General features: G+C 38.4%; 1 protein-coding gene across 1 annotated transcript in view; it reads right to left on the reverse strand.

Moving 5' to 3' along the window:
- PXDN (peroxidasin) overlaps nt 1-27,107 on the reverse strand; it is a 144,083-nt gene extending 116,976 nt beyond the window's left edge. The window contains 1 exon segment of the mRNA XM_020965833.2: nt 26,654-27,107. Within this exon segment, the coding sequence (XP_020821492.1) occupies nt 26,654-26,871 (218 nt within the window). The 5' untranslated portion in view covers nt 26,872-27,107.
- Between the last annotated feature and the right edge of the window lie 284 nt (nt 27,108-27,391).

Consider the following 27,391-nt stretch of genomic DNA (forward strand, 5'->3'; position numbering starts at 1 on the left):
GGGCCCCTGGTCTAGGTGACATAAATCTTTCAGCTCTAAGTTCTTGGATCTCCTGTCTTACCCAAAGGTCCACTCACTAGCTTCAGGAGCAAACCGATTTTCTCAGAGTCATTTGAAATACCAACTTGATTTGCTGTCCCCTGGGCTCTGCCCACAGAAATTCCTTGCCTATCCTTTCCCTTGGTTCTAAGGACTTAGCATCATACTCTCATAGTTCCCCTGAGATACACTCATCTCTAACAGTCCCTTCCTAGGCTCTTCCCTCACTTCCCCCTTTCTTATTTCCTGTTGAATCTATAAGACCTATAATCACTTTATCACAACTACCCTCTACACCTATACTACTCACCAGCTCTGGAATTTCAAGCTCTTCTTGGTACACACATCCCTATCTGAGATCACTATATCTCACTGTACGTCAACTTATGAAAAATCCCCAGGCATATTAGCATGTCATTAACTCCTCATTCAACCCTGATGACTAGAAATCCTGTTCTTATATTTGGGGAGTGTGTTGGAGAAGGGGAGATTAGATTATTTTCCTTTATAGCATTTGGAAACTTACAGCCGTGTGTGTGTGTGTGTGTGTGTGTGTGTGTGTGTGTGTGTGTGTGTGTGTGAATAAGTGTATTGGAATTATGTTGGAACAGGAGCCAGAAATATTATTTCATTAAACTTCCAGAAGAGGAAACCCTCAGCACCTAATACAACATTAGAGTCTTTAAAGCAGAGTTTCTTACTCCAAAGTCCGTGGATAGAACTCTGGTAGTCTACAAACCTGGAATTTTTAATATTTTGATAACTGTATTCAATATAATTGGCCTCCTTTGTGATCCTATGTATTTCTATTTTGTGCATTTAAAATATTATTCTGAGAAGTAGTCCATAGGCTTCATCAGACTGCCAAAAGAGTCCATGTAACAAAAAAAGGTTAAGAATCCCTGCTTAAGAGTTGCTCAGAGTACAAAGATGGCAAATGACTTGCCCATGGGCACTGTGCCTGTATGACCTACCCAGGCTTTAAAGGCTTGCCATTTTCTACATCACCAACAAGGACAGTATGTGTGATCCTGCCACTTGTTTAACCTTTGGGTGCCCCTGGCATCTCCCTAACACTGTGACCCAAGTCACAAAAGGTACAGATCTACATTAGTTAAGCAAGTTTTATTGAGAGGCGTTCCCTACACTAGTGGTGTCAAACTCAAATAGAAACCCAGCTTGCTTAGGGACTTAGGAAACCACTAATTAACATTACCTATCTTGCATTGTATTTTTTTTTTGTTAAATTTTGTTCAACATTTCCCAATTACCTCTTAATTTGGTTCTGTTTTCAGGAGTTTTTGCCAGGAAGTTTGGGGGCAGGAGTTTGATACCTTTGCCCTACACCAAAGAAATCACAAATCCAGTTAAAAAAAAATAAAACTCACATTTACTTAGTGTCTTAGTAGTTTATGGGGCATTTTCCTCACAATCACCCCACGAGGCAGGACAATGCAATTATTATCACTTTTTTACAGAGGAAGGCCCTAAAGTTTAGTGTAGCTAAAGCATCTAAATAACTCAATATTTTACTCTCAAGAAGAGAGGTCTTATGATGTGGGTCAGTTAGGGAAAGTTCTAAGAAGCAGGAGATCTGAATTTGAAGGAAGTCTTGGATTTGTAATGAAGAAGATCCATGACCAATGCCTGCCAAATAAAGCATGAACTTTTGACTCTTTAATTCAAGGGCCTCCATAGCATTTTTAGCCTTATTGCAGTCTTTACCTAATACTCTATATTCTATCAGGGCTGGGGAACCTGCAGCCTCCTAGGTCCTTGGGTGTGGCCTTTTGCTTCAGACGAACTTTTACAGAACAAATCTCCTTTATTACTGGGATTTCTTCTGTGAAGTTTGGATTCAGTCAAAGGGCCTTGAGGACCTAGAGGGCCACATGTGACCTTGAGGCCACAGGTTCCCCACACCCCTGAATCTAGCTAAAGTGATCTGCTACTCTACCTTCTCTATATTGCTTCCCATCCTGCCCTCCTCCCTCTTAGTGTCTTGGCTCAAAAGAGGCCCCACACCTAGAAGACTCATCCTGCCTCCCTATGTAGAAGTCCTTCCCTTCCCCAATTTCTTTTTTTTTTTTATTAATTTATTTTGATTTATCAACAATCACTTCCATATACTTTTGAGTTTAAAATTTTTCTCCCCTTTCCTCCCCACCACCCTCCCCAAGACAGCAAACAATCTGATATAGGCTATACATTTACATTCCTATTAAACATATTTTCACATTAGCGATGTCGTAAGTAAAAATTAAAACCAATAGGAGGAACCATCAGAAAGAGGAAACAAAACTCAACAGAAAAGGAAAAAAAAGATAGCAATTCAACTTCCATAGTTCTTTCTTTGGATGTGGATAGCCTCTTCCATCACAAGGCCTCTGGAGATGTCTTAGATCCTTGTATTGCTGAGAAGGGTTCAGTTTATCAATATTAGTCATGGCACAATGTGACTGTTATTGTGTACAAAATGTTCTCTTGGTTCTGCTCACTTCACTCAGCCTAACACCATACAAGTCTTTCCAGGTTTTTCTGAAGTCAGCCTGTTCATCATTTCTTATAGCACAGTAATATTCCATTATATTCATATACCACAACTTGCTCAGCCATTCCCCAACTGATGGGCATCCTCTCAATTTCCAATTCTTTGCCACCACAAAAAGAGCTGCTATGAATATTTTGCACATGTGAGTCATTTTCCCATTTGTATGATCTCTTTGGGATATAGCCTTAGAAGTGCTATTGCTGGGTCAAAGGGTGTGCACATTTTCATAACCCTTTGGGCGTAATTCCAAATTGTTCTCCAAAATGGCTGGATCATTCCTTCCCTAATTTCTAGGTGGCAGTGATCCACCAAGGAGAAAGTGAACTCTCCTTTCTCTAATTTGTTATGACATTTTGCCAGGACTTCACCTTCCTCAGTCTCTTTTGTCAAATGATTTTCCTTCTTTGAGCCAAAGTTTGAAAGGATATGTGAGGTTTCTATAATGTTATTCCCAACACCAACAGTGCTTTGTATACAATTGGCATTTTATAAATGTAAGTTGAATTGAATAGGGGGATCATAGGCTCTGAGGACCACAGACTTGGGGCTAGAAGGGCCCTAAAACGCCATCTATAATTCAACCCCATTGTCCCTACGTGGTTATAGAGGGGAATGATTTAAAAACTTAAGGGAGCCAAAGCCCAGGAGCCTGGGTCCTATCCTTCCTGACTCCCTCCAATATGAAGAATGTACTACAGACTCTTTCCACCTGGATTAAAACTTTTTATCCTGAAACTTACTCTGGATCTGGAATTCACTGGTAGAAATACCTTCCACCCCTGTGGCTTCTCCCTCTATTCAGATTACTCTACTACTCTTCATTTATGGAACCTCCGTTTATGGAGATTGGCCAGGCTGGCCATGTCTCACTCTTCTGCAGGCTGTAGCACTCTGAACTCTTTCTACCGTGCTCCCCTTTCCCCCGTCTCCTACCTAAAGAATGTCTTCATTTTCCCTTCACCCTTTTCAGGTTCCTTTTATGTTCGTCTTTCTCTATTAGAATGTAAGCTCTTTGAGGAGAGGAACTATCTTTCCGCTAGCATCTGTATTCTCAGCAATTAGCACAGCATTAGGCACATAGTAAGCACTTAACAAACGTTTGTTGACATACAGATGAAAAAAAAAAGCTTCCCTCTATAACAGAGTTAGGGAGTTTTTCTCTAAGACAGACCAAATGAAAAGAAAGAGAAAACATTGTGGAGGACGAACACACAAAAGTAAAACAACACAATTGATGGCCAAGCCCATACTGAAAAATGATTCATGGGTTGTCCTGCCAATAAAAACATTGCCCACAATGATGCACTCGAAGTAACTGCAGGCACTATAAATGCTATTTTTAAAAATTAAAAAGCATATCTCATGGATACATATTTTTAGAAATGCTTGCTGTCAGCCAATAAACAACAGGCCAAATCTGACCCCCAAGGCTGTTAAATTCCCTAGCTCTAAAGGAAGTCTACTTCCCTTTGGAAACAAGGGGATATCCACATCCCATTGCTACTAAGACTTCAGCTAAAAAAAATCAAAAAAATTGAAGATGCTTTTCCTGTGGAAAAAGTCAATCATATTTTGTCAAAAAATAGCAGTTTTCAACATGCTTTTCAATACTGTATTTATTATGCATCTGTTATGTGACAAGACACTAGTAATACAAAAGAACACCCCCAAAACTCTCTACATTCAAGGATACTACATTCTCTTGGGGGTTGGGGTAGGGGTGCAGTGCACAAGTACACAAACCTAAGGCAATTTCAAGAGAGAGAATTTAATAAATGGGGGACTCAGAAAAGTCTACATGTTGGACGTGGTACTTGAGCTGTGCTTTTTTTTCTTTTCAAGATTCATTTTATTAAATGTGGTTTAATAATCTAGCCCTGAGAGATCTGTTTTTCACATTTAATTATTTTATTTTTTTCAATGACATGTAAACAAAAATGTTAAACATTTGGTTTTTTTAATTTGAGTTTCATATTCTTTCCCTCCCTCTCTCCACTTCCCCTCCACGAAAAGGCAAGCAATTTGATATAATTATACATGTGCAGTTATGTAAAACATTTACATATTAGCCATATTGCAAAAGAAAACACACCAAAAAGAACAAGAATAATTTTTTAAAGTTTTTAAATAGTGTGCTTCAATCTGCATTCAGACTCCATCTGTTCTTTCTCTGAAGGTGGATGGCATTTTTCATCATAAGTCTTCAGAATTGTCTTGGATTTTTGTGTTGCTGAGAATAGCTAAGTCATTCACAGTTTGATCATCATACAATATTGCTGTTATTGTATACGATATTTTCCTGGTTCTGCTCATTTCATTTTGTGTCGGTTTATGTAAGTCTTCCATGGTTTTTCTAAACTGTCCCGGTCATCATTTCTTATTGTACAACAATATTCCATCACAATCATGTAACACAACTTGTTCAGCCATTCCTTAACTGATGGAAATCTCCTCAATTTCCAATTCTTTGCCACCACAAAAATAGGTGCTATAAATATTTTTGTACATATGAATGCTTTTTCTTTTTCTTTGAACTCTTTCAGGTACAGACCTAGTAGTACAGACCTACAGCTGGGTCAAAGGGCACGCACTATTTGACAATCCTTTGGGCATAGTTCCAAATTACTCTCCAGAATGGTTCGATAAGTTCATAACTTCAATAGTGCATTAGCGTCCCTTTTTCCACATCCTCTCCAACACTTCTCACTTTCCATTTCTGTGATATTAGCCAATATGATAGGTGTGAAGTGGTACCTCAGTTGTTCTCATTTGCATTTCTCTAATCTATAATGATTTGGAGTACTTTTTCATACCGACTATAGATAGCTTTGATTACTTCTGAAAACTATCTGTTCATATCTTTGACCATTTATCAACAGGGGAATGACATATTCTTCTAAATTTGACTCACTTCTTCATCTATTTGAGAAATGATGCCTTCATCAAAGAAACTTACTATAAAAATTTTCCCGTTTCCTACTTTCCTTCTAATCTTAGCTACATTGTGTTCACTTATGCAAAAACTTTTTAATTTAATTATCCATTTTTGTAATGCTCTGTCTATCTTTTATTTGGTTATAAATTCTTCTCATCCATAAATCTTACAGGTAAAATTATTCTCCTACTCCCTAATTTGCTTACATTACCCTTTATGTCTAAGCCATGTACCCATTTTTACTTTATCTAGGTATATGGTGTGAGATGTTGGTCTATACCTAGATTCTGCCAAACCGCTTTCCAGTTTTCCAAACAATTTTTGTTAAATAGATTTCTTGTCCCAATATTTTGGATCTTTGTGTCTGTCAAACACTAGATCACTACGGTCACTTACTACTATGTATTGTGCACCTAATCTATTCCACTGATACACCATTCTATTTCTTAACCAGTAACAGATTGTTTTAATGATTGTTGTTATTGTTGCTCAGTCATTTCAGTCGTGTCCAACTCTTCATGACTTCATTTGGGGTTTTCTTGGCAAAATACTGAAATGCTTTCCCATTTCCTTCTCCAGCTCATTTTTACAGATGAAGAACTGAGGCAAACAGGATTAAGTGACTTGCCCAGGGTCACAAAGCTAGATTTGAATTCAAGATTAAGTCTTCCTGACATCAGGCCTGCCCTCTATCTATTGCATCACCTACCTGCCCAGCCCTAGCTGCTGATTTGATGATTACTGCTTTGTAGTACAGTTTTAGATCTGGTACTACTAAGCTAACTTCCTTCACTGTGTACACTTTTCTAAGTCCCCCATTTATTAAATTCTCCCTCTTGAAATTGCCTTATATTTGCTTACTTGTGCACTGCAACCCCACCCCCAATAGAATGGAGTATCCTTGAATGTAGAGAGTTTTGGGGGTGTTCTGTTGTATTACCAGTGCCTGTCACATAACAAATGCATAATAAATACTCATGGTATTCAACTATTGTATGTTAAAAACTGCTAAAGCTTTTTAATCTTTTAAAGACCTCCAAAAACTGGTCCCAACCTTTCTAATCTCATTGAACTTTATCCTTCCTCCTCCACTCTGGAATCTGCTCAAATTGCACTTTGCTCCTCATGCACAACTCTCCATCTCCAGTCATCATGTCTTTGTATTGGTAACCCCCCACCCCATGCATATGATATACCACCTACTAAGTCCTCATAAAATTCTGTTCTTCCTTCAATCCAAAACTCAAGGACTACTTTTTCCAAGAAGCTCTTCCTGATCTTCTCCAAAGGCTTATGTCCTCCCTGTTAACCCACTGTCTAACTCCTTTGTATTTGTTTGTATTTATTCTTTTTATATTTATCCTGTATATACTTTATATGTACTTACTGTCTTCCCCATTAGAATGTAAGATCCTGGCAAATAGGAGCCTATTTTTTTGTTTTTTGTATCCATAATATTTAGCATGGTGCTTGGTACATATTAGTCCCTTTATAAAGCTTAATGATTTCTAGCATGCAAGTAGTCATTGTTCCTATAAATAGACTGTGGTCTATTTATAGCTATCATGCATGTATAAAGCAGTGTCTTGCAGTGGGAAAGAGATCTGGATTTGAGTGGGAGGACATGGGTTCATCAACTAGCTCTGCTATTCACTACCTTTGTGACCTTGGTCATACTGATTCCCTTTATATTCTTGACATTTTGTTCTTCCAGGTGAATTTTATTTTTTTTTCTAGCTCTATAAAAGAATTTTTGATAATTTGACTGGCATGGAATTGCCTAAGTAATTTTGATAGAATTATCATTTTTCATTATACTGGTTTGGCCTACCCATGAGCAATTAATATTTCTCCAACTATTTAGATTTGACTTCATGTGAAAAGTATTTTGTAATTAAATTCATATAATTCCTAGGTTTACCATGGCAAGTAGACACCCAAGTATTTTATATTGTGTGCAGTTGTTTTTTTTCAGGCAACTGGGGCTAAGTGACTTGCCCAGGGTCACACAGCTAGTGTTGGTCTGAGGCTGGATTTGAATTCAAGTCCTCCCAACTTCAGGGCCTTTCCACTGTGCCACTAGCTGCCCCCCCACCTCTGAAGTTGTTTTAAATGGAATTTCTCCTTCTACCCCTTCTTGGTCTGTGGTCTTAATAAAGCAGGTGAGCTTATAAGTGGACATGAAAAAGGAGGACATGCCAGAAATGGGAGATCACCTGTATAAAGGTATGGATAACAAAGAGAGAATGTTTTATAGCATGAATAGCTAAAAGGCCAGTTTTCCCAGAACAGAAAGCATGTCTCATACATAAAATATGTTTTAAAAGACTTTGTGTTTCGTAAGAACATAAATGTGAATTATAACATAATGAGAAAAGCACTGGGCCTAAAGTCAGTAGATCTAGGTTTCAATCCGGACTCTGCCTGTGTGCCCTTGGCATGTTACTTCCCTTCTTTTGGGATTAGTTGCCTCATTTATTTAAAAAAAAAAGTAGCAAAACAACATAAAAATAATTTTAAAATCCACACATAGTTTAGTTTTGGTTTTTTTTTATAAAGAATTTGTACGATGGGTGGAGCCAAGATGGCAGAGTGAAAGCAGGGACTCACTTGAGCTCTCCCTCAAACCCTTCCAAATATTTGTAAAAAATTACTCTAAACAAATTCTAAAGCAGCAGAACTCAAAAAAAGATGAGCAAAACAAATTTCCAGCCCAAAACAACCTGAATGGTGGACAGAAAGAGTCTGTGGCCCCGGGCTGGGAGAGAAGCACAATTCAGTGTGGGCTGTGCCACCTACAAAGACCAGGGCCCAGCAAACCTGGAACAGCCTAGGCTTCAGGGGACTAAATCAAGGGGAGTTGTGGCAGTTTCCCAACTTCTCAACCCACAAACACTAAAGACAACTTAGAAGGTCAGCAGGAAAGATCTGTAAGACTTGAGCAAGAGAGGAGCACATTCTTGCCCTGGCCCCAAGGTGGCGGCTGCTTCTAAAGTTCTCAGTTCACAGAAGGTAGGGAAATCCAGCAGCTGATAAGAGAGGGATTGCAGGGATCTCTTTGCTGGAGCTGAGGCAGGATTCTCTTGTTTTGCCAGTGCTTTAATCTGGGTCCCAGTCCTAGTGGCAGTCCTGGGGGGGAGGAGAAGCATTGGCATAGCACAGCTTGCGGCAGCAGTACAAAAGGAACCCTCCTCTCATTTCCAGGGTGCAAAAGAGTATTTGTGGTCACTCATGGACTAGAGTACAGGCCAGGAGAAGAGTAAACACCTCTCCTTAGATCGTGCCACCTTGAAAGAACTGAAAACTTACAGGTCCCTAGAAGTATCTCTGAAAACAGCTGCACAAAACCCCTGAAGCTTAGGACAGTATACCCTCCACACTGGAAGCAGAGCCTACCTTAACAGAATTAAACAGTCAAGTGTCTGGCTGGTAAGATGAGCAAACAGAGGAAAAAAGCTCTGACTGTAGAATATTACTTTGGTGACAAGGAAGATCAAGGCATATAACCAGAAGAAGGCAAGAAAGTCAGGGCTTCTACATCCAAAGCCCTCAAGAAAAATATGAACTGGTTTCAGACGTGGAAGAGCTCAAAAAGGATCAAAAAGGATTTTGAAAACCAAGTAAGAGAAGTAGAAGAAAAATTGGGAAGAGAAATGAGAGTGATGCAAGAAAATCATGAGGAACTAGTCGGGAACTAGCCAACAGCTTGCTAAAGGAGACCCCAAAAATGCTGAAGAAAATAAGACCTTAAAAAATAGACTAGACCAAATAGCAAAAGAGGTTCAAAGTGCCAATGAGGAGAAGAATGCCCTAAAAAGCAAAACTGACCAAATAGAAAAGGAGGTCCAAAAGCTCACTGAGGAAAATAATTCCTTAAAAATTAAAATAGAGCAAGTGGAATCTAATGATATGAGAAATCAAGAAATTATAAAACAAAACCAAAAGAATGAAAAAATAGAAAACAACGTGAAATATCTCACTGGAAAAACTACTGACCTGGAAAATAGATTCAGGAGAAATAACTTAAAAATTATTGGATGACCTGAAAGCCATAATCAAAAAAAGAAAAAGAGCCTAGATATCATCTTTCAAGAAATTATGGGGGCAGCTAGGTGGCGCAGTGGATAGAGCACCAGCCCTGAAGTCAGGAGGACCTGAGTTCAAATCCAGACCAAACACTTGACACTTACTAGCTGTGTCACCCTGGGCAAGTCACTTAACCCCAATTGCCCTCCAAAAAAAAATATATCACGGAAAACTGCCCTGATATTCTAGAACCAGAGAGTAAAATAAAAATTGAAAGAATCCACTAATCACCTCCTGAAAGATATCCCCAAAGGAAAACTCCCAGGAATATTATAGCCAAATTCCAGAGTTCCCAGGTCAAGGAGAAAATACTGCAAGCAGCCAGAAAGAAACAATTCAAGTATTGTAGAAATACAATCAGGATAACACAAGATTTAGCAGCTTCTACATTAAGGGACTAGAGGGCTTGGAATATGATATTCTAGAGGTCAAAGGAGATAGGATTAAAACCAAGAATCAGCTACCCAGCAAAGCTGAGTATAATCAATGAGGAGAAAAAATTGATATTCAATGATGTAGAGGAATTTAATGCATTCTTGATGAAAAGACTAGAGCTGAATAGAAAATTTGACTTTCAAATACAAGACTCAAGAGAAGCATGAAAAGGTAAACAGGAAAGAGAAATCAAAAAGGACCTATTAAAGTTGAACTGTTCACATTCCTACATGAAAAGAGATATTTGTAACTCATGAGACCTTTCTCATGATTAGGGTAGTTGGAGGGAATATATATAGGCAGAAGGCAGAGGGTGAGTTGAATATAAAGGGATAGTATCTAAAAAATAAAATTAAAGGGTGAGAGAGGAATGTACTGGTATAAGGAGAAAGGGAGACATGGAATGGGGTAAATTATCTCACCTGAAAGAGGCAAGAAAAAGCTTTTACAGTGGAGGGGAAGAGGAGGGAGGTGAGGAGGAATGAGTGAACTTTACTCTCATCTGATTTGGCTTAAGGAAGGAATATCATACACACCCAATTGGGTATGGAAACCTATTTTACCCTACAGGAAAGTAGGGGAAAGGGGATAAAAGAGGGAGGGTTGATAGAAAGGAGGGAAGATTGAGGGAGGGGGTAATCAGAAGCAAACACTTTTGACAGTGGAAAGGGCCAAAGGAGAGAATAAATGGGTCCGGTAGGGATGGAGGGAAATATAGTTAGTCTCTCACATTACTATCATGGAAATGTTTTGCAAGACAGCACTTGTACAGCCTATGCCGAACTGCTTCACTTCTCAATGACAGTGGGTAGGGAGGGAGGAGGGGAGAGAATTTGGAACTCAAAGTTTTAGAAACAAATGTCAGAAACTGTTTTTATATGCAACTGGAAAATAAGGTACACAGGCTATCTTATCCTATAGGAAAACAGAAGGGGAAAGGAATAAAAGAAGGGGGGGTAATAGAAAGGAGAACAGATTGGGTGAAAGGGAGAATCAGAATTCAGGCCGTTAATGGGATGAGGGGGAGGGAGATGGGGAGAAATTTTGGAATTCAAAATCTTGTGGAAGCAAATTTTGAAAACTAAAAATAAATAAATTAAAACAAACAAAAAAGAATTTGTATGAAAAATTACCACAAAAAAACGCTTTGTGGAAAAAACTAGGTAGGTCAAGGTTTTTGTCTTATATAGTATATAGAATAATAATTTAAATCAAAATTACTCTGAAGGGAATAATTTGAGATAAGTATTCCATGGGCCTTTGGAGAATTATTTAAGAATTTCTGCTCCTGTGAACAAAATGGAACTCCAGTGACCTGGAAGTTAATGTACCATCAAAGGAAAGAAATGTTTCCTCCTGAGAAGGAGTAAGTTAGTCACCCACTGGATGAGGCCCAATATTACTAAGAATGCTAAATATGCTTGTCAGTGCAAAGAACAGTCTTCATCCTTGACCTTATCACTGAAAATAAACTGTAACACACTATACTCCAGCAATATTTTGACATTAAAAGACAAGAATGACATAAAATAAGTTAATTTCTTCCATTAACCAGCTATATTAAATTATTTTCAAGTAACCCGGGAGCAATGGAAGAAGTTTAGTGGGTAGAAGTATCTTATTAGGGGGAGAGAGAAAGAAAAAGAGAGAGAGAAAGAGAGAGAATTGATAGTACAAATATACTGACACATATTTATATAAAAACTAGCACACTAAAAGTAGTATAGAATGCACGTATCATATCAAGGCCATGTAAGACCAAAAAAGAAGGCAAATCAACCATATACTAAGAAGGACAAAAGATAGCCTAATCCATGTATTTCAGTGTTATCCATAAAATACCATATGTCTACAGAAAGGACTTTGTCACATTGGGTAGAGTTTCTGAGGAGGATTTATGAGAAAACATGGACAAAAATCATACAGGATGGTAAGAGGTGGAAAGGATGGCACAATAATGAGATCCTAGTTTTACTGAAGCATTAGAGTAAATAGATAGTTTATGTTATCACAGTCAAATTATTTCATCTCATTGGACCCTAGCTGACCCATTTTTAAAGTGAAGAAATTATTTTATCTGCATAAAAGCAGAGGGTTTGACTGGCTGACAAATCTCTTAGAGACCATTTCATCCCCAGAATATGTACTTCTATGCCTTTTCAGGTCAAAAGAACCAATGCTTAAGCAGTGACCAAATACAGAATGTGTTTGTCACAAAATAGGCATTTTCAGGAGCCCAAGTCTGAAATCAGAGTTATCATTATTATGTTAGTGATAGACATGGATTATTTGCTTAATTTTTCTATCTGTACAAGCTGAAAATTTCAAATATTTGGAGAGAAAATATACTATATTCATCAAAAAGCACTGATTAAACAAAGATGTATAAAATCTTGATCATCCAAGAAAACAACCTAAAATTATTCAAGAAAAGTAACTAAAATGTTTATATTCAAAATTCTACCACTGGCACTATTTTCTAGGAAGGTTTTTAACAGAAAGGAAAGACCAATATGTACAAAATTATTAACAACAGCATTATTTGTGAAACAAAAAGGTAAAAAGACAATGTCTAACTAAAAAATAGATAAACAAAGTAAAGAATCTCAGTATTGACAGGCATAAAGGTACTATGCCATAATACAGAGAAGCCTAATATTGGAGCAAGGAAGACCTGTGTCAAGTTCTACCTTTGATGCATAATAGTTTTATGACCACAGGAAAGTTACTTAACCTTTCAGTGACAATTTTTGGGGTACTCTCTAAGATTATAAGATACGGAGTAATTGCTGATTTTTATCAGTGCAAGATTTTTCCACACTAATGAAATCACTGGTCCAGATTACTGACAAACAACAATACTTCAGTCAAGCATGAGTCAATATTAATACCATACTATGAAAGTTAAATTATAGTCTTTCAGTTTTCAACAAACTCAATATATTCCAAGAATATACTTTGTAGCAAATAAGAGGTCTGGTAATAGGAAATAACTGTGTCAATATAAATATATCCCTTCCAAAAAAAAATGAAGATTGCCCTGATTATGACAAGAAGTTGTACAAATAACCCAATGAGTTTGTCCTTCAGTACATATGTCTTGAAAAGACACTACAGTTAACCAGATCCAGAACTAAAAAAGGGAAAGAGATCAGGTTGGAACATGTGGGAAATGCATGCCCTTATCTATGATCCCAAACTGTTCCTTGTGAAAAAAAATCCATCTTTTTAATACCAATTCTCCCAGCAGTATTACGTCTGCAAATCATGGAATCTCACGATCTCGGAAGATTCATAGTCTCAGAGGGCAGTAAAAGGTACATAGTAGGGTTAAGTGGTCTATACACCTATTCCCAATGGTGACTTGCATGTATGACAAGAAAAGGAGGTGGACCCACTATAAAGAATGAAAGGTAAACAGATGGTAAGCTAAAGAACTGGTAGAAAACCTTGAGAAGGGCCTTCAGTTTGTTGGGTAGATTCAGATTTTGGGGTAGAAGAATCACACCAGATGAGCACTGACTGGTAGATGGAATACTTACATGGATAAGATCATAGATTCTCTGAAGGTAAAAAGTAGTCAGGCACTAAGGAATTAGAAAGCAAGCAGATAGGTATTTGTCTCAAGAAGTTAAATAATACCTCACTTTTACATAGCACTTTAAGGTTTTCAAAACACTTAATCTACATTATCTCATTTGAGTCTAGTCACACCTCTGTGAGGTATGTACTATGGATATTGTGCCCGTCTTACACGTAGGGAGAGGGAAAGAGAGATGGAGAGGAAGAGAGTGGAAGAGGAACAATCAGTTCTGTAAGTAGGATGGAGCCAAGCTCATTTTGAAGTCTGGGTAAAGCATCTGGAGAGTGTGTGGAAGTGGGAAGTAGTGAGTGTTTGGAAAGCTCTTCAAGGAAAAGAATCTGGCCGTACCCTTTAGGATATGTTAGGCTAAGTAGATGCTGGAAGCTGATGAGAAAATATTCTTGGGGTAGATTAAGATGTCATGGAGGAAAAATAGGCAGGATTTTGCAATTAAATGGCAAAAGGTTTAAGTTTCATAACCTACTTAAGGATTATTCTATCTCTTGTGAAAAAACTATCAGGAATTCTCTTCAGCAGAAACTGTTAATGCAGCATTATCTATACACATAAAACCCAAACTTGATGCTTTCAAAATATGTGCCCCACAGGAAGCAAATGATGATATTAATATTTTGGGGGACCTAAGAAAAAAATAAATGGGGCAGGTTTCCAAAAATGTATTTATACAATAATGTTAGAATCAAGTAAATGGGAAGAACTGGAAATATTCCCAAGAATGGATATACACAGACACACACTTCAGATTTCATTGGCATTAAAAGTGCTAGATGGCTTATGACTAGAATACTAGGTATAAAATGCTATAGAAATATTGCCAATTCTTGATTCACAAGAGCTAATTGTTCAACTGGAATATTACCCATTTCTCTTGCTTCTTCTCCTTCCCATTGCCATCCCTTTACTATCTCACTACTTATCTATAAAAATATGATGTCTTACATATACTAAGTGCTAAGTAACATCTGTTGAATCAGCCAGTTTGGCCATTTAGGGAAAATCAAATAAAGGATTCAGTGGAGAAAAACAATTATCTAGACAATTTGGCTAAAACAAGGCTTGGCTCTTTTCTATGAATTTCAATTATCCAGGCTATTTCAGCCTTGACACAGATAATTAAAATATAGCTGTGTACCAGAAGTTAAGAATAGAACTGTTCATCAATCATTAACAAATCTGCCTATAAGTTCAAAATGATGTCTTTCTTAAAAGTTTCTGGTGAAACAATACCACATAATCACAGACATCTGACAGATCTCTACTGTTGACCTCCAATATTATTATATGTTAATACTTCAAGAAATCAGAGGTCTCATCAACATGGTATCCATCCAATGTGCTATATATCCAATGGTACTGTACTCATGTCCTCTCATCCTGTGTAATTCTTGCCCATGTCCTTTGATAGCTCTCTCATGGAAGGATTATCCAATTCTACTAGAAGGCCTTCTCTAATTCTTTTAGCATTTTATATGTAGAATGAAACAGATAGCACAGCACTATATTATCATAACTATAATTTAATACACACACATACACGAAAAGCTTGTCCCAAAAGGCCTAGTGCAGTTTTAAGCTTTAGTGGCTTAAAACTGCACTGGGACTTCTGGAATTTCCTTCAAACATACATTCATACACATGCAGACACATGAATCTGGCCTCAGTGCCATAAAGAATGAAACAATCTCCAAACTCAAGGATTTACGTTACAAGAGCTAGAATTTCAACATAGTCCTGATTTTGGACCCTGTGACAGATGTACTACATAGAGGTAGAAAAAGGATTGAGTATAGACATAATTATTCTTTAAGTGACAGGGCTGGGTAACAATTAAGTTACCCAGATCACTACAAGACAAAATAAATCACCAACTTTCCAATAAATTTCCCTAGCATGCCAATGACAAAAGACTCTTTAGGTCTTTGGCATTTGAGAGTGTCACTGACCCATTTTATTGGTAATATGCTAACATTACTAATAAACTTATTAACTACTGAGAAAAAAAAGGCTTTTTAGTATACATGTCAAATTGACTATCTAATGCATAAACTTCCAATGTATTCTAATACTATACATCTACTAAGTGAAAATGCAATCCGAGAAGGCCGGTTGAGAAAGGTGTAAGATTCTAAAGACAAAAAAAAAAAAAAAGAGCAGAAGGTGGAAGAGAAAAAAAAATGGACTTAAGGCGAGCTTAGTCACTAATTCAGATTCAGTGAAATTAAAACACACACACACACAGACGGGTAAAAAGCCAAACTGAATCTTTAGCTATATGCAACCAGAAACAGGTTTTTAGATTACTTAAGATCCCTCAGGACTCAGTACAAAGGCAGGTGTGCCTTAGACAGAGAGTGCTTAGTAAACAACTAACTAACTAGACAACTTGGAAGCTACAACTGTGAACATTCTGTGCTCCCATTCCAAAATTTACCAACATAAACACCATCCCAGCTGGTCAGCTGCTCACTTTTTATTCAAGTATGAAATCATTCAAGAACTGAGCATGATCAGCGTGTTAGGACAGGGGTTTATGCTTCTGTGTGTTGTTTTCTATAGACCTAAGTTTCTAGGTACTCAAATACTTCCTAAAAGAATGAATGAATAAATGAAGCAAACAATCATTTCCAAAGTGAAATGTGAAAGTTACCAATGACAGTTGAAAGAATAGCAACAGCCAGTAAAACTATAAAATACATAGGATGTATTTATTAATCAAGCTAGATAGCTGCTACTTATTTGGAATGTTAGTTTCATCCTAAAAGACTTCAGTAAACTGTAGATGATATTTCATAGGCATTACCAGCTGTGTGACTCTGGGCAAGTCACTTAACCCTGTTTGCCTCAGTTTCCTCATCTGTAAATGAGGCGGAGAACAGAATGGCAAACTACTCCAGTATCTTTGCCAAGAAAACCCTAAACAGAGTCACAAAGAGTTGGACACAATTGAGAATGACTGAACAAAAACTGATTTTATTGGTGAGTTTGTGGTCATCTAGAGATATTAGAAGTGACCAGCAAAAGCAAAGTATAATTACCATTGTTTAAAAGTTAAATAAGAATACTTGGAAATTACAGATTTTTTTTCCTAATACATTACCTAGATAAATCTTAGAGATATTATTTAGTAAAACTATGAGAACTGGAAAAAGGGAAGCTATCAAATAGCACTCACTGAATACAAATAACATATAAAATCAACAAGTCACCAACTGGGCTTCAATTACAGTTTCAAGACAAAAGTTAGTCTGTAGAAGATAAAGGGAATGGTTGGGAATCAATAAGACCTGGTTTTAAGCACTGCCTCTGACTAACTGGATGATCACGGACAACCTCAGACTTAACTTCTTAGTACTCCCATGAAACTTTACAAGAGTATACATTACAAATTTAGAATTTAATGGTAGATCTCCCTTAGTAGAGGGAATTCCTGTCATAGAACTTCCACCTACATTAATTAAATCACATGTCCAGCCTCACTGTCTCACAAGTGGAAAATAAAAGAGTTTTCAGCACTTGAGTTAGTCCATCCTTGAGTTAGGATTCATTCATTAAGTATAAGGTATTTTTGTTTTTGTTTTTGAAGACATGGAGCTTCAGAAGACAAACAAAACACAGTGGGAAGCACTCTGGATTTAGAAACAAAAGACTTGAGTTTAATTCCTACCTAGTGCAGTCACTAATATTACTTAACTGAAGTTGTTTACAACATAAGTTCCTGTGTATTTAGATAGGTCACAACCTCTCTGAGCCTCAGTTTCGTCATGTGTTGAAATGAGGTGGCTGAACAAGGTTCTTTCTAGTTCAAAATTTATGAGCACTTGAACTTCTAAAGTCTTTTTGTGCTCTAGATCTATGATCGTAGGTACTAACCCTCAATCCTAAAAGAGTTCATTGTCTAGTCCAGCAGATAAAGCACGCACACACACACACACACACACACACACACACTCACACACACAGAGTAACTAACGTAAGACAATATCTATGTGCTAAATCAAGTTATCATCCTATAATTATATTATAAATATCAGAGGACGGTTCATCAAAATACTAATAATTCAATCCAAACTTTGTTTTAGTTTTTGAAGACCTTGAGCTGCCAATGTAAACCCCTCTACATGCACAAATGATACCATTCCATCTTGTCACCTACAGATTTTCCCCTCCATCATCCCCATTCTCTCACTTATCTTCAATCTCTCTCTGTCTATTGGCTGCCTCCTTACAGCTTACAACCATTCCCATGTCTACTCCATCCTCAAAAAATTCTCACTTTAATCCATCCATTCCCACTAGCTATCATCCTACACCTCTCCTTTTTTTGTAGCTATACTTGAGAAGACCATCTAGAATAGATACCTACTTTTCTTTCATTCTCAACTCTACAGTTTAGCATTTAACCTCATCATTTAAGTGAAACTACTCTGTTCAAATTTAACTATGGTCTCTTAACTACCAAATCTAATGACCTTTTCTAAAACTCCACCCTTCTTGACCTTTCTGGAGCCTCTGACACTGTTGATCACACCCTTCTCCTTTATGTTCTTCTTGTTAGATTTTCTTGACACTACTCTATCCTGGTTCATTCTCCCTGTATTTACCTGACTGCTCTTTCTCAGTCACCTTTACTAGATCTTCATCAGAACACACTCTACACCAACACTATTGTTGCCCTGGACACTTTTCTCTTCTCCTTCTACATTATTTCACTTGATGATCTCATCAGCTCCCATGAGTGATTCCAAAATCTCCATCAGTACAAAGGTTTAAGAAGGCCATTAAACCATCAGAAAGAGCAAGCTTATGAGTTGGACTATTCTTTTATGACAGTGAAGGTCAAGTATTCTTAACAATCCTTCTGTGCTCCCATGAAGGCAAGGGAAGTCAATGCCAGAAGAATATAATCATTTACATAATTAGTCATAGAATATGGGAACAGGAATAGAAGCCGCTTGAGAGGTCATCTCTTCCAACCCCCTCACTTTACAGATTAGCAAATTGAAACTTAGGAAGGTCAAATGACTTTACCAAGGTCACGCAGCTGGTCACCGAAACAGCTGGGAGAGGAAATTAGGTCCCCTGACTCTCAGCCCAAACTTCTTGCCATTGCACCAAAACCAACAACAAAAATAGTTCAAGGAGAGCAATGAAATTATTAACATTTGAAGTTGCTGGGCAAAAGTCTATGTCAATTTAGAAAAGTTATTTACAATTCATATATATATATATACACATATATATATATATACATACACACACACACACACACACACACACACACACACACACACACACACATATATATGTTCTCCTTGTATTTTATTTGCATGAAAGGAACCTAGAAAAAATCCTAAATAAAGACCTAAGTCTTGACAGAATTCTGGATTCTCTGGATAGTCTAGCTCTGTGAATTAGGAACAAAAGTTTTATAAGTGGAAGGGACCTTAAGAGATAATCTAGTCCAACCACAGAAACTTAAACATGGGAAAAATGGGACCCTAAGGAGTAATATGATTTATTCATGGTCACATAGGTTGAAAGGAAGGGACAGTTATTCTGACACCAAATCCAACATTCTTTATGCTACTCCATGTTGGCTTCCCTTCTACTTTAATTTTTGTTGTTTCCCTTCCAATAGTCAGTTAAGGAAACTATTAATTCCAGAGTTGAAAAAATGTAACCATAAACCATAATTTTTCTATTTCATTTAGATCAATGTCTTCTTGTACAAATCTCATTTTACAAAAGGGAGAAAAGCAATCAGTACAAGTGAAAGTATTAGAAATTGTCATGATACAAAACGGAACTGGAGATGCTTAATGTGAAGAAGAGAAGGCTTAGGACTGTAGTATGTGATAGTTGTCTTCAAGCACCTTGAAGGGCTGCCGTGTGGAAGATGAATTTGACACATTCTGATTGTCCCCAAAGAGCTAAACTTGGAACATAGGGTAGAAGTTGCAGAGAGACAGATTACAGTTCCAGATACGGAAAACTCGCTAGCAACCAAGCTATGCATAAGTGCAGCTGGCTACTTTGGGGAATACTGAGTTCTTTAAACAAAGGTTAAATGCAAGGATGCTATAGAGAGGAATTCTATTAAGGCAGAAATTAAGCTAGTGGCCTAAGAACCTCCTCCCACCTCCAACTCTAAAATTTGTATTGAGTGATTAGAACTGAGCAAATAAACACCTACTATGTGCCAAACACCATGACCAGCACTGTGGATACCAGGGGAAAAAATGAAATTCCCTCCCGTTAAGGAGCTTTCATTCTGACAAGGGAAACAGCATATGTTCATATAAATAAATAATGTAAACAAAGTAAATATGGAGATAGCTATGTGGAATAAGGAGGACCTAAATTTAAATTATTAATAGTAAGTTCAGACACTAGCTGTAAGATCCTGTGCAAGTCACTTAACCTCTTTCTGACTCATATTTCCTCATCCTGTAAAATAAGAATATTAGCACCTACCTCACAGAAGTTTTGTAAGAAGCAAATGAGACAACTTTTATTGTGTGCTTTGCAACCTTAAATCACTTTTTCAATTTGAGCTTTATTACTATTAAGGTAATGGGGAGGGGGAGGGGAAAGAAGTTTCAGGGAGGGATCAAGAAAGGCCTCCAGTTCACACAATAACGGCTTTTGATCTAAGGATTTGGGAGGCTTCATTTTTTTTAAGAGAAAGAAATTCTTCAGAAAATGTAATTCTATTGATTAACCTGCCAAAGTTCTAACAAGGAAAATACTTTCAATATACAAGTTCTCCAACTGCAGATTTTTCTATTGCCCAAGACAGCTGGACTGAAACATCTACCATGGATCCCAATGTAACTAATCATTTTCACACCACATAGCAATTTGGTCACTCAAAATGACCAGTAACATTTAGCATTCTCTTATGAAAAGCCAACATTTTCTTCTGCTCTGGACAGAGGACACTGTGAAAAGTTAATAACACTGAAAAACAACCCCATTCTAGGCAGTTAGATGGCATTCCTCAAATGAGTGGCAGCGAAAGACAAACATACTGTGAGGTTGGGAAAATCTGTACTCACAATATTTTCCCAGGATGACATTAGTTAAGTTTCAAGTCACTTTGAAAGTCACGGCGGAAAAAAAATCATTTTCCTATTTGTAAAACAGTACAAGGATTCTTCATTTAAGTAAACCCTAAAACACAGAAATTTGTATTGAAAAAGTAGGGAATTTGTTATACATAGCCAAATAGTATACTATGTTTAAGATAGGAGTTCCAATAGTGGTAAGGACTAATACTTCAGACCAACTCCACAGAACATTATAAGTACCCATATTAAAGGAGAAGGAGGGAAGAAAGCCCTGAGGGTTCTAAGAGCAGGAACAAGAATTCTTTTGACCTGAGCAGAAGACATTGGAAGGAAATGTAGAAAGTATTGCCCCTCTCCTCTCCAAAAATGCTATATATGAGAAAAAGTATTGGATTGGGGAGTCAAGAGACCTTTTTAACCTTGACTGTGATCTTATTTAAGTGAAATGTTAAAAGATGATTAAGATCTTTCACCTCTAAAGTTGCAGGAATCTATTAAAGTGCTTTTAAGCCACCTTTTAAGGTAGGTAATTATTGATCTGCTACAAAATGATATGTCCACAGGAATACTGCAGGGCAAGGTAGACCAGGGCAAAGCAGAGTAGGATTGATTTAGAATAGCAATCAGTGAAAAAATCAGATTCCCTTCAGAGTCAATTTTTTCTGGAATACATCCTGTAATGTGAAGAGGATACCTATAATTTTGTGGGCAAGAGCCATGGAAATAGCTAAAGGGACTAAAAGTTCATTTCTCAAAACTGCATACTATGATCTCCAGAAAAGATCTCAGGGAAGCTGAAGATGTTTTGGGGATCCTGAGGTTGAGTAGAAGATTGGAATAAAATGTAACTCAGCCAATCCCAGTGATGGCTTTAGAGGTAGTTAAACACTTGGCCACAGACTACCTCAAAGAAGGCAGCAAGTGCCTAGGTGACTTACAAGCATGCCTGTATGCCAACAAACCTAACATATATCCACAATGGTCACTCTTCCATTGTTGCTAAATGTGAAATCTTCTATCAGCTTTTCTCTCCCTCTTGAGGGCTTCCCTTCCCTCTCTTCCTTCACACACCCCACCACATAACGGGGAGAAAAGATATAGGATAATAGCTAGCTGGGATAGATAAAGTGAGGGTATTGTGTGTGTGTGTGTGTGTGTGTGTGTGTGTGTGTGTGTGTGTGTGTGTGTGTAAGGATAAAGGAAACGTAGTTTTGTCTGTTAGCAATCGGGAAGAAGTCAATAGAGAAAGATTGAAGATTAGAGAGAGACTCGGGATAATAGAAGGAACAATCTACTAGAGATGAAAAGATAGAACAGGGTGAGAGACACAGGAGGAAAGGTTAGTCTTTGCAAGAAGAAATGTCACCTCTTCTTATGAGACAGAAGTAAAGGAGGAAATGGTGACAGAAGACATGTTAGTGACCGAAGATAAGGAGGAAGGGAAAAAAGGGAACTCCAGGCATGCATCCATCCATCCATCCATCCATCCATCCATCTCTCTCTCTCTCTCTCTCTCTCTCTCTCTCTCTCTCTCTCTCTCTCTCTCTCTCTCTCTCCCCCCCCCCTTCACTGAAGTATTAAGCAGAATCTTCAGCCAAGATGGTGGAGTAAGGGGATGCCATGTGAGGTTGAGAATAGATTAAAAATTCTGTAATAGAATAAAAATTCTGAGCTCAATAATGAATTAGGGAAAGGTGTAAAAGGACTACCTTGCTTCAATAAAAGTCAGGTGAGATTATTTAACACAAATTTGTACTGGACCCAGTCAGCAAAATAAGTAAGTATCCACTCTGAAGGCACTGTTCAGAGGACATAAATATATTAAAGTAATAGTGTGACCCCAAGAAGTTCATAGTCCAATGGAGTACATACAAATTTCAAAATGACATGTGCACAAGTTAATATGATCCAAGGCATATTGTGATGATGGCAAAAGAAGAGCCTAAAGAAGTTTAACAAAATTTTGAGAAGGGAGAGATAATTTTCAAATAGGGTGCTAGAGAAGAAAGAATCAGTAAAGGCTTCATGGAGGAAGTAGCACCTGAACTGAACCTTGAAGAAAAGGATTTCAAGAAAGCTACTTTTCAAGGCTTGATTCTATTACCTCAATATAGTAAAAGCTAAGGAGAGGAAGCAGAGGGATGTGGAAGGAGACTGACCGTGGTAGGAACTTCCATATGGAATCAGGTGCATTAAAAAATTAATTGCAGAGGGACTTGTTTTCTGTTATACTTTAATTTTGGTATATGCTTCCAAAGAATTACTGTCATAATCATCCCCTTGCAACAACAAATAGGGTATTTTTAAGCCAACAAACCATTTCCACTATACATCTCTGAGCATCTCAGAAAATAACATATAGTGAAATGTTATGGAGTCCTTAAAACAGCTACAAGTTTGTAGACATCAAAGTCAAATATGAGTTGTGTCATTTTACAAGTTCCCTACATGTTTATGCTTGAGTATCTCTCATCTTTTCCCGTTATATTTGAATAATGTCAGAACCTGAATGACAAGCTGATTCAAACCGCTACTCAAATTATAAGAAAAATAATCCCTTAAGTTTCTTCTGAACCTACTTCTGAATTACACTTCAATATTTCAAATATTCAAATATCTTCAGAGGTTATATTGGCCAAAAGAATGAATCACCCTGCAGCCAGCCTGGTGAGGAGCTCCTCAGAACTCAGTTGGTCTTAAGACCAGGTTTCTGAACCACGTCCATAGTCTCAAACTTTCTTTCCACCTTGCTAGGAGTTGCCTGGCATTTCAAGTGATTTACCTTGAGAACCCTGGGCCACTTTCATGATATTTGGTATTGGAGTGGACCCTGACAATCAATTAAAAAGTATTTATTAAATATCTATGAAGTATGGCTAAGCACAGTGCTAGACCCTGGAGATACAATTAGAAAGAATTAAATTATTCCTACTCAAGAACTGAGCTTACATTTTATTGGGGAAGACAACAGGAGAATGTAAGATTTATATTATATCTAAATACATATATATATATTACATATATATAACATATATATACACACACACATATGTATACGCACATATATACATATAGAAACAAATAGAAGGTTAATACATATTATATGTGTATATACATATATAATATAAATGCAAAGTAATAAAATATAAGGTAATTTGGAAGGGAGGTCATTAGAAGTTGGAAGGATCAGAAAAGACTTCCTGTAATGGTCCCTAAGCTGTTTAAGGAAAAGAGGGACTCTGAGGCAGAGAAGGTACTTCTGAAAAACACTGAAGAATTTTTTTTTTTTAACAACAACTGGTTCAGTCTTTTTGGCTTCCCCTTCCCTTGGTGAACCAACTTTCTATTCTAGTGCCTTCTCTCTATTAATTATGTCCTGTTCATCCTGTATTCAGTTTGTCCGTATTTATTTGCTGGTTTTCTCCCTAATTAGATTGTAAACTCCTTGAGGGCAGGGACTGTCTTGTACCTTTTTGTATCCCTAACATTTAGGGAAGTTCATGGCACTTAATTAGGCACTTCATAAATGTTTATTGACTGTCAGACTCATCAACAATCATAGCTTACATAACCAGACTAAGAATATGTTCTCATCTTACTTCCACCTGTATTATACACCTATATTATATATTTATGCTTATACATATAATATATAGTATATAATATTATCTGCATAATAAATAGATGAAAAAGTCATCGAATTCCACATCCTTGTTCACCACCTCTAAGTTCTTCTTCCATAGCACAGCTGGAAACCTACTGGTTCCTGCCCCTCCGCCCAAGGAGAGTTGTAAATTTTGAAAGCAGAAGCATGTCATCCTTCTTCAAGCTCTTTACCATACTGTACCACTGACCTCAAGCCCTATGCCACTTTTAGAAATACAAAGTTATTTAATATTTACTTAGCATTAATACTAGTACACACATGTGATACCATCTTTGTCCCCTTTAAAGTATACCTAATACTTTAAAGTTTCTTTCAGGTAGCAAATAAGGTTTGAAGACAAGAGTAGATTAGAAAATATTAAAGTCTGGCCAGATGAGTATAATACTTGCATTGTCCCAGTTTTTTCCACTGACTCACAGAAGGATTAAAAATACCCATATCCAAAGAAACCTTGCCCAGCCTTTTAAAGAAAAAAAATTATATTACTGTAGCTGCTACATTGAATATACAAGGAGTACCACCACCTCCATTAATTCAGGCTGGAAAAACTTATCACTAAGGAGAACAATTTTCAAAGACAATAATTGACCCCACTTCCCCCTACCCCCCCAAAAAAACCACTACAGTAATTAAAGAAAATTTTAAATGATCAGTATGAAAGGTGTTCTGTAAATGTACTTTGTTTTAAATGTAAGAAACACTAACCACCCACTTCCTGAATAGTTCACTAAAACTTTTACAGCTTCTGCAGGACCCCATTCCATACTGCCAAAACTTCTTTCACTTAGCCAAGAAAAGTGAAAACTATTTTTGGCATCCCAAAATGGAGCTATAGGCCATTAAATTATATTCAGCATCTAAAATGAACGGCTGCTTTTATGGGTTTTGAAAATGTCTAATCAAAGTTTAATCGCAAGTCCTGTGAATACATTAAATCCTGTAGCGAACTCTGGTGGCACTTTTGTATCCCAGGAAAATACACAAATTCGAAAAGATGGGAAACACTTTCCTTGGGGAAGCCCCAAGACAGCAGGCAATTTTTACACTGGATTTGCATTTGTGTTTGGAGGGAATCTTCTGTGAGCTGTGCTATTCATAACTTGAATGTGAAAAAAAATTATATTATAAATGTACCCTGTTGCATGAGGAAAGTAAATCCAGCATTTAAATGAATGAAAGGGTTTGCAAGCAACAGACTACTTCCAGGTAGATGCAATAGGTGTGTCGAAGGCTCTCTGAAATGTTCCTCTCAGTATCTTCTGATCCCTCTCTTCACAGGAACTTGTTCTGCAAAATCTGAAAAGCTCTGTATGCCCTAGGTGGTAAAATTCCTGGAAAACTTGGCAAGCTAAATTCAAGAGAAACCAGAAAAGGAGCAGCAGCAGTGTCTAATTTGTGAAACTCTGGAGGGGGAGGGTCTGCATTTTCAGACCCAGGTAAAGCTGGTAATGAGAGATTTAACAATTACAGACAGAGGAGGGAACCACATTTTCTGGAGCTGGGAAATTATTTGAGTTAAACTAAAGAAAGGAAGGGAGAAGGGGGAAAGGATAGGATAGAAGCAAGAAATGGAAAGGACTGGAGGTATTCTTGGGTGAAGGGGGGAAGAGGAGGGAGGGGAGTGAATGATGGGGTAGCAGAGGGAGTGACAAGGAGACAGGGTGCAAGAGGGGGGAAACAAGAAGGGGAGGAGAAGGAAAGTGGAGGAGAAAAATGAGAGGAGGAGAGGAGAGAATAGGGCAGAAGATGGGGGAGCTGAAGCACGAGAGAATGAGGGTAGGAAAATTGGGGAAAATGAGAGCGGGGGCCGGGGGAGAAATGAGATGGGGAAAAAGAAAAAAGACTGGGTAGGCGAAGAGTGAGGATTTCCCTTGCTGCTCCCCGCAGCTTCCAAATTCAGCTGTGGAATCTCCAGATGCTAACAAAAGAGACTCCCTCTGGCACAAAGCAGGAGCCCAGGGAGAATCTCTGTAGACTCAGATCCGGCTTCAAGAAGTCTTACCAAGTATGGGGCCAAAGAAGACAAAGAGCTCTGGGGCCAGATGCCTCACTCCCCACCCACTCCACTCCACAACACACACTAAGGCAAATCTCATCTCCCAAACCCGCGCCAGCTCCTCATTCATTTATTTCCCCGCTTCCCCCTACCCCAGAAAGATGGGAGGGGGTAAGCTTTTCACGGCCCATTCAATCACAACCTACCCCTCCCCGGAGAAGCCATAAGAATCCCACAAACTAACTCTCAGCCCTTCAGCAAACCACTTACAGGATGGAGGTCTGGGGTGAGACAGCAGGGACACTCTCCAGCATCAGATGCATGCACCGTACCGTGGTGCGGAAGCAGAGGCAGCGGCTGGGACACCCCCCATTGCCGCCGCCCCCACCGCTGCTGCCCAGCTGCGGGGAGACCCCCACGAAGACACCCGCACTCCAGAGCAGGAGGAGCAGGAGCCAGCGCGGGAGACCCGTTCTAGAGGGGGCCATTGCAAACCCGGGAGGAGTAGTCTCTGGAGCTGCGATTGAGGGGAGACTGCCAGGGGGAGGGGGTGGCAAGGGGGTGCGAGAGCCGGCAACAAAAAGCAGCACCCAAGTTGGTGCCGGCCCTGTTCCACCCGGCCCGGCTGCCTCTATAGAGCCAGACCGTGGCTACACAGCGGCAGCGGCAGCAGAGGCAGCAGCTGAGCGGATTTCCCCAGCTGCCTAAAGGGGAGGGGGGAAGGGAGAGCAAAGAGGTGGGGGAGGTGTGGGGGGAGGGGGGTGTCCGGCCAGCTGTGCACATGCGCCGTAGGTTCCCTCCCCACCCTTTACCCACCGAAGCAGGACACTTAGTGGGAAAGGGCAGGGGGGTGTGAGGAGAAGGAGGAGGGAGGAGGGGCGGAGCAAGGGAGTGAAAGAGACAAGTCTGCGTGGCTCAGTCTGAAATTTGTACGCGCAAAGCCTAAGGTTCCCGCTTGTCTCAATGAGCAAATATTGAACACGTGCGGTAGCTCAACAAGTTGATAAT

The sequence above is a fragment of the Phascolarctos cinereus genome, unplaced genomic scaffold (assembly GCF_003287225.1).
Source record: "Phascolarctos cinereus isolate Bilbo 61053 unplaced genomic scaffold, phaCin_HiC Scaffold_2;HRSCAF=192, whole genome shotgun sequence".
Taxonomy (NCBI): domain Eukaryota; kingdom Metazoa; phylum Chordata; class Mammalia; order Diprotodontia; family Phascolarctidae; genus Phascolarctos; species Phascolarctos cinereus.